Source organism: Salvelinus alpinus, chromosome 13 (assembly GCF_045679555.1).
Source record: "Salvelinus alpinus chromosome 13, SLU_Salpinus.1, whole genome shotgun sequence".
In the NCBI taxonomy this organism is placed as follows: Eukaryota; Metazoa; Chordata; class Actinopteri; order Salmoniformes; family Salmonidae; genus Salvelinus; species Salvelinus alpinus.
Genome location: NC_092098.1, coordinates 23,487,034 through 23,495,498, shown reverse-complemented (window position 1 = coordinate 23,495,498; position 8,465 = coordinate 23,487,034). Strand labels below are relative to the sequence as shown.

General features: G+C 41.4%; 1 protein-coding gene and 1 long non-coding RNA gene across 7 annotated transcripts in view; both read right to left on the bottom strand.

Moving 5' to 3' along the window:
- Positions 1–867: 867 nt before the first annotated feature.
- On the bottom strand, positions 868–4,414 carry LOC139537418 (uncharacterized). Of its 2 annotated transcripts, none has more exons than XR_011667529.1 (5): positions 3,741–4,414; positions 3,529–3,591; positions 3,174–3,422; positions 2,955–3,019; positions 868–1,082 (listed from the first exon to the last, which is right to left on the bottom strand). It is a non-coding gene; the product is annotated as an uncharacterized lncRNA (long non-coding RNA). The 2 variants fall into 2 exon arrangements; XR_011667530.1 differs by having other exon boundaries at positions 868–1,918; positions 3,741–4,267.
- A 2,476-nt stretch (positions 4,415–6,890) lies between these two features.
- Positions 6,891–8,465, bottom strand: part of LOC139537416 (ubiquitin carboxyl-terminal hydrolase 25-like) — a 66,768-nt gene continuing 65,193 nt past the window's right edge. For all 5 annotated transcript variants that reach the window (XM_071338668.1, XM_071338669.1, XM_071338670.1 and 2 more), the window contains one exon: positions 6,891–7,690. In XM_071338668.1, the coding sequence (XP_071194769.1) occupies positions 7,518–7,690 (173 nt within the window). In that variant the 3' untranslated portion in view covers positions 6,891–7,517. The remainder of the gene's footprint in view (positions 7,691–8,465) is intronic.

The window sequence follows — 8,465 nt, the reverse complement described above, 5'->3', positions numbered from 1 at the left end:
TGAATCCTTGTTGAGCGGTTCAGTTTTTTGGGAACTTCAGTGTATGAATAAGAAGTGGTATCAAATTGTCAGACAGACAACAGAATAGAACACCTAAACTGTTTTTTCCTGTAATCTATCAACATCATGAACCATCTGCCTCTGTATGCTCCATTCTCTGGCCAATCAGTGCTTGGCTCACTGCGGCAGGGAGCAGCACAATAGGTAGGTTAGGCGGCAGCCATGATGCAGCCTGTCTGGTGGCCAATGTTTTGGAGCAGGTGGGCGACAGACCAGGGCTTATTACTGCTCATTTACTCAAACAGGAAGTGGTCATTAAAGGCCCAATGCAGCCATGTTTATATTCTGGGTAAAAACGAAGTTACCTTACTGTAATACATGTCCATTAAAATGGGCAAAAATAGTGTTTTATCAAAAACCTTTCTCAAGCAAGGAGACTGTCTGGGAGTGGTCTGAGTGGGGAAGGGAAAATGGAAAACTAGCTGTTATTGGCAGAGAGGTTTGGAACTCTGTTATTGGTATATTAATCAATTTACCGCATGGTGATGTCACCATGGAAAGCCAAAACTCCCCTCCATGCAAACCTGTTGATTAGAAGGTCCTGTGTAGATTGTATTTTCAACCAGCAACTATCAGGAAATAACACTGATCAAACTTTTACATTGTTTGTTTTATATCATATTGTACAACAGCTGATGAAACTAAGGAAAAACATAATTTTGAATACACTGGGCCTTTAAACCATAGCTGCCAAGTAGGGCCGGGACAATGCCAGTATCGCAATACTCTCGTGGCAAGGAAACAAAACACAAAGTGGATTTAACTTCATTAGGAAAACAGCCCTAATGTTGGACAAAAACATAATTATGTTGTCATCCAGTCACATTTATGTATTTATTTTCCAAGCTACAGTACACAATACTTTATATACAGCAGGTTTGCTAAAGGACCAAAGAGTTTGGTCTTCTTCGTGTTTTGTTTTTCTCCACGGACAAAAATATTGCGATACTGCCAAGTCTCTCTGTCTGACGGAGGGTCCTGCTTCATTGCATCAGATGAATTACAACGTGAACGTATTCACTCTGGAAAATAAACAGAAAAACAAGTGGCAGCCAGGAAGCATGCTCCACCCTCCTCCCACACAGTAGGTATTATTATTCAAAAACTCAGCCAGTAATACAAACCAAACATGTAAATGATAACAAAACCCTCAACAACAGGAAGTGTTCCAGGAAGTGTGGTTAATCCCAGACCCCATAAATGCGATACACAATCACTAGCGGCAACAGTGCAAAAATGATCTCTATATAAAACAGAGTAATAATAATGTCAATGTTTAACCACACACATAAAAGCACAACTGAATTGAGATCAAAGTAATTAAACAAAAAATGATTGTTTTTCACTGAAATTAATTATCACTAAATTCACAAAAGTAAAAATGTTTAACCAGCCATTTAGGCTGTTCAGAGAGCAGATAAAATCCCTTTCTGAGGTGGTTACTCACATACGCTCCTAGTGTAGACAAGTCAATCACAAGATAATTCTAAGGGTAACGTGAGTGCTTGGATGGGAGTAGCCTATAGATCCAATAAATATTCTGAGTATCAAGACAAGAATGTGTGTGATGCACGCTGAAATAAGATGAATGATGATTACATCATTATGTCCCTCAACAAATATTAATGGCCTTGTGAATGCACGCACGCACACACACAAAAACCCCTGGTAGGTTATTGTTTGAGGGCAGAGGGTAAAAGAACAGACCGACAGCTTGCATCTCCACCTCATATCAGTATTGGGTCTTATGACAACGGTCGCTGCAAGTCAGAGCCAGAGCAGTAGCTCATTGATTCTGAGACAGATGCCATCCACATCGGCTAGGGGATGGAACAGCGTGTCAGGTGTCACAGGACGTCTAGACGATCAGAACAATAGAATCATTGCCATGGAAACAGCTCTCTTATCAGCATAGTGTGGCGGTAAACAATGGGAGAGAAGTCATTTAACAGATACATTCTGTCTGGCCCTTTGAAACCCAGACCAATTTTAAAGAAAGCGCCCAGAAGGGATTAAAAGGCAATAATTCACTGAATGGCGTGATGGATGCTTCCGTTAACCTAATAGAGTTTAAGCAAGGTTACCCTTTCAGGATTATTTATGTTTTAAGTTTAATTTGAGAAAAACAAAATGTGACTTTGTAAGCTTGACCCTACCTCATGGAGTTGTCATTACAGTAGCCTAGACCTCATTGTTGCCAAAATGTGCTTTTTGGTGTTAATTTAAGGTTAGGCATAAGGTTAGCAGTGTGGTTAATGTTAGGTTTAAAATCACATTTTAAGAAGAGACATTGTAGAAATAGGTGGACTTTACGACTTCGTAGCTGTGGCAACCCTAATTGTAAAACCTTAACATGGTTCAATAAATGTTTTACCTAATATAGATTAGCTTGATAGGTAGGAAATCACATATTTTGTCCTTCCAAACTTCAAATATCAAAGCACTTCTACAAAAAAAGACATGACTTGAGAGATATGGCAGTGTAGCTTGCCCAGTGGCCACAATTACTAGGCCTAGCTAGCCAGGATATTGGTTACCTTGGTTAGTGTGGGGTTTTATAAAGGTTTTTTGACATGCTTAACTAACTATAAGCTAGTAGGGCTTCTTATGCATCAACATTAGCCTGGGCTTGGTTTCCTAAAAGCATCATAGCACTACGATCATCTTTAGTCCATTTAGTTAACGGAATTAAGATGATCTTAGTGCTACAATGCCTTTGAGAAACCCAGCCCTGGTATGTATCAGAGGTCTGTTTAGAAACACTTGAGATATGTAGCCTATTTCTTCCTCAAAATGTTGTTATGAGTCTAAACATTTTGCCACCAATTCAAACCTAGTCTAGAGTAAACTGCCCATAAAAAAAAAGTATGTTGTGTGCAGCCAGTGCTGTTTACCTTTCTCACGACTGTGCTCATGGTTTCAGCTCGTGCCATCTCATCCTCTCCACGTGTTACCACACCTGCACACCAACAACTATTTTTCATACACGAGCCTTTTTTTAATTAGAAAATATTTTGAGTAGTCTCATAATTATTGTTTAAACTATTGTAGCGACCCGTACAGACAGCGGTGTGTTAATGTGGTAGGCTATTAGTGGGTTGTGTTGTACTTACCAGTGTTCGCGGGGTCCGACATGCCAATCAACCTGCTATCTGCCAATCACGGGGATGCCTGGAATGTTCTGATGCCGGGCATCCTGGTGGTTGGCGGAGTGGCGTGGGGCAGGGGGATGGAGCATTGGATGTTAAGACCAGGTTTAGCCATTGTTGTCTCTCTTACGTCTGGGCTTCACAAGAGAAGGTCATGGTTGGCTTGTGGGGTATCTTTCGTTAATTTGGCCTGGGCAACGGTCAAACAGTAGCCTGTGTAAAGTTGGGTTAATAAACCCTCTGTCTGGACAATTGTTCCTTTATGATCTAGTTAGGTCATTACACTACAGTTAAAGCTGTCGACTTAATGCGAACTTACAGTGACCAATGGTCAGGAGAACATCACTGTTTTAGACTCGGCTGGTTGTAGCCATGAGGTGATCTGAAACCCACGCCAAAGAAATCAGTATCATATACAGTACCATAGCTCTGGGACACAAAATTGGGAGATACAGACTCCCAATGTTGTGTCCCAAAACTAACAGTACCACTGCTGCTAGCTGGACATTTCTAAAGTTTGAGTCACATTACCTCCGAATTCTTTGTCAGACAGGCAGTGCTTGACTTGGACTGAAATAGGTGTCGGTAGGCTACTCATTTTCTGCGGTTTACATTGAGGTGCAGAAGCTACACAATACTTATGAGCTTATATTCTATAAGACGAACAGGAGTTTAAGCAGTAGAACATTTAGGTGCTGGTACTCAGCTCTGGTGAGCTCCGGGCCAAGTCAAGCACTGCAGATAGGTAGCTTAAGCAGACGATGTTCTTCATGATTAACCCACAAACGAAGGATTTCTTTTCCCCATCACCCGGAAACTTGCCTCAATTGTATCCTTTAAAAAACATTTTTTTTTCTAAAGCTCAACAGAGTGCGTTCGTAAAAAGAGAGCGGAATAACTGATGAATTGATGAACGCTCAACATCAGTTGAATATGGCCGGTGTCAGTAAACGTAGGCAAAAAAAGCGTAATTAAATGGTGCCATCAGCACAGTCACCAACGCTCCAACATGGAAACAGCTTTACCAGCTCTGCTAGGTGGAGTAACATCGTCAGAGTGAGGTGTTATCTTATTTGTATCTGGAAGTAGCAAGCTAGGCAACATTAGCCACTTAGCTTGGGTGCCTGACTGCTATTGTGAGGTCAGAACACTCGAATCAACCCTACTCCTCGGCCAGAGCGTCGAGTGTGCGCTCTGAACCCCCCGAGAGCGAAACGAGAGTGCTCTGATATCGGAGTTACTAGCCAGAGCGAATTTACGAACGCACCCTTTATTACAACAAATTATGGAAACATTGAGGCACGTGATGTCACCGCAAAACTATAAAGCTCCACTTCACATTTAATTCTAAATGTCTGCTGCTTACAAAATATGTTTTAATCTATAATAATAATACTTTTTCTTTGTCGGACAAGGATTGTCCACACTTTCAAGAATGCCTGAATTGCTTCACCATGCTTTCTTTTCTGGCAAGTTTCACCATCCAATTATTTCAGATCTACAGGAGTGCAAGTTTCAACATGACATGGACCATGGCGATATATTGGCACATGAGAACGATTAGAATATGGCAAATAGGAGTAATTTTACCATGACATTGTTCAATGCTCGTTTCTAACTGGCTTGACGGACATTTTAGTGTGCATTATTTAAGCAATAAGGCCAAGGGGGTGTTGTATATGGTCAATATACCACGGCTAGGGGCTGTTCTTAGCAGGATGGAACGCCCTTAGCAGTGGTATATTGGCTATATATCACAAACCCCTGAGGTGCCTTATTGCTATTATAAACTGGTTATACACGTAATTAGAGCAATAAAAATGTTTGTCATAGGCTTCCAGCCAATCAGCATTCAGAGTTTGAACCACCCAGTTTATAATCCACAAATTGCCACCTGCTAAACCTGATGTTGAAATGCCTATTTACTCTGTTCCATTTCACTGCGCAATCCACTGTATCATCAATCCTGCCAGGCAATTTATAAACTCGATCTCCACTATAAAAAGCATCTAGACATTATTTCCCATTTCTTTGACTAGCATTTGGTTTTCAACAGGGAGATTTGTATAAACCTTGCTGTCTGTCTCTCCAACATTTGCAACATTGAAATTCGATCTCCAGCTGTCCCATAGTAATAAAGCATCAGCAGGACCAGACACAGGCAGGCAGCTGTTCTCAGCCTGTCGAAATCATAATTTGTAAATATATCTACAACGAAATGTCAATAGAAAACAGTTTTCTTTTAAAAAAGTTAACAAAATGCAGATTTGCGGTCATTCCAGCTTCAGTTTGAAGTGATTGTGTTAGCTGTGTTGTTGGCTAGCTCCTCTGAACAATAGTCAGGACGGACCAGAGAGCACTTTTAGTTTATGGATGTATCCAAATAAATGTCACTAGAAAACAGATTAAACAAACGCAAATGCAGTTACTTTGCTGTTATTCTGTCTGCACTGTTTGACGTGACTAAGTTAGCCATAGCTAGCTACCTAGCAAGCAAGGGATAAGAATGTTGCCAGCCAGTAAGGCAATGGAACATCATTATATCAAACATTATTAGAATTCAATGGCTTTAGTTCATTCTTAAATCTAACTAGCAAGTCTATTTGTTTGGTTACCAAGGCAACTACTGTAGCTATCTAGTCAACTTATTTGCTAGCTACTTCAGTGACTGTTGAACACAATCTAGTGGCAAATGACTTAAAATATAGCCATGGTATAATTAAGGCCTGAGGGGGTGTGGTATATGGCTAATATACCAAGGCTAAGGGCTGTTCTTATGTGCGGCGCCTGGACACAGCCCTTAGCCGTGGCATATTGGCCATATGTCAATAAGTGTTTTGTCATACCCATGGTATACGGCCTGATATACCATGGCTTTCAGCCAATCAGCATTCAGGGTTCGAAGCACCCAGTTTATAATTCCTAGCGCGTCGTGGGACACACCTTCCATGTCTTCATTATTTTCCATAGAACGCATAGCCCCTCGTTGATTATCCCTTACCTATTTATGCTGACTTTCACAGACTACCTGAGATATGAAACAGTTGGTGGGAGGGCATACAGGCTGTCGCTAATTTAATAATGCACAACTTGCCTAAATGGGTAATGTAAAACACTTCAACCAATGGAAACACCCTAGCAGGCAATTTCGCCAACTTTCTAAATGTCGAAAAGGAAAAGAAATCACCGGACAAGTTAATGGAAACATAACTATTGACAAGAAGCTACAATGTGGGGAATCGTAGGTGGCTCGTTTCAGCAAGTTTGAGCTTGTTCTTGATACCAGCTAGCTAACCAACAACTGTACCGATGTATTTTAAAAACAAGTCCTAGTTTTGCAAATGTATTTATGTTTTCAATAAACACTGAGACAAAATATTGTTTACATGTTGTCAACAATTTAAGCCAACCCTGTCTGTTTTGCCCCATTGTTCCCCACGCTTCGGTTTTGTTGCTAAATGAAAGACCCCCGTCTAAAGGCAGTTTCTGATGTGTGCAAGTCATGATCCGAGAAACCAAAACACAATAGCTGACAAAACATGAAGTGCATCCAAAAACAAACTCATAGAGATGCACATGATTGCATCATGATTGCATTATGGCACTTTAGGAATAATGGAGGACATTGTGGTGTTTAGTGTTAGTGCAGAAATAAAGACATTGGACATCAGACAAAGGAAATACGTATTTGGCCTAAAAGAGCCATAAATAAAATTGTATTCTCTCGATTTATTAACAAGCCACAGTGTGTCCATGGATGTCTACCACAGCACTCAAAACTTCTCATTTTGGTGCAGTCCCCAGACCCACTTGAGATACCTGAAGCCGCAGATAAATCTCATGGTTCTCATTTCGTCGCTTCCTTTAGAAAAAAAAACAATATGATAATACTGTACCAAACTGATGGCAGAGCAGCTGGGAGAAGGGGAAAAGGGATTTTTAAGAAAGGAGAGGGGACAAACCGAATGACAACAAAAAACAGCTACAAAAAAAACTAACTCAACCTCATTTAACAAAGCTTGGAGCAGCATGCGCTGGCTTTCAATCACTGCAGGATCGCCATTTTCACTACTTTTCCAGCTTCACTTTTTCCTTTTCCAACTGTCCGTTCATTCATACATTTTTCTGTTGCGTTTTGCTTAAAAAATATAATTGAAATTATTATTGTTAAAACCTTTAGCAGCAAAAGAGAAACAGAGGAATAACAGCTAGCGAACCCTGGTTTATAAGGAAGGCATGGGTTAAAAGAGGTCCATGAGTGAGTGCCCGGGGGGCCGTATAGGGCCGTGTGGCTGCTGCCCCCTCAGCTCATCTCCCGTCTGCAGGCACCCGGCTCAGGGAGGCCATGACACGGCCGTAGCGCTCAACCAGCTCTAGGGTGGAGTAGGTGGGCAGCTTGGGAGGGTCGTGGAAGCTTTTGATCTCTGTCGAGCAGTCGAGTAACTTGGGGAGGAAGTCCGTCAGCTTCTCCTGAAGGTTAGCTGCAGCAGGAGGGGGAGAACAATGACGGAGAAATGTCAGAGAAAAAGAAAGAATGATTATTTCAATGTCCTTGCTTGCGTCACTCTCCAGAGTCACATCCAGTTACCAAACAGAAATCATAGGCTAAATAGTTTCACTGTGATAGCACAAGCTCTTGGTAAGCATGCTCCTCTAGGAAAACACAGACTGAGTAAATAAGATGAAAGAGGCCCTAGTCGGTTGTTGTTCAAATCAGTTTTATGAATCCAATCTAACGTTTTCCTGGAGTAGAGGCTAGGACTCCACTGAACCACTTTATCTCAACTAACAATGTGGGTAAAATTCTGCCAACACAAAGTGGGTATATCCCTGGTTCTTATGGCTTGGCTGGTCTGGCTGCTAATATCAACTCATTTGACCATGTCCCTGACCACGCTTCATGTGCCTTCCAAATTAAACTATAGCAGAATAACAACCAAACAGTCAGTAGATCTCCAGTACCACAAATCTATACCCCCTGGCCTCTATGCTCTTGTACCCCTTTCACACTATTGTGCCAAACCATACTGTGCTGCCTCGGATATGTAATTTTCACATTGCAGCATGATTCAAGCAATTCCCAAGGCTGCCTAACCTGGACAGCACAGTACAGCTTGGCTCAGTAGTGTGAAAATGCTCTTAGTTCCTAGACTTTTATGGACTTGGAAGATTAGCCCCTTAAGCGTGTAATATGGGCTAAAAGAGATAAACAAACTAGGGCTGTTCCCAACAAACAAAAAACATCTTGGTCAGTTC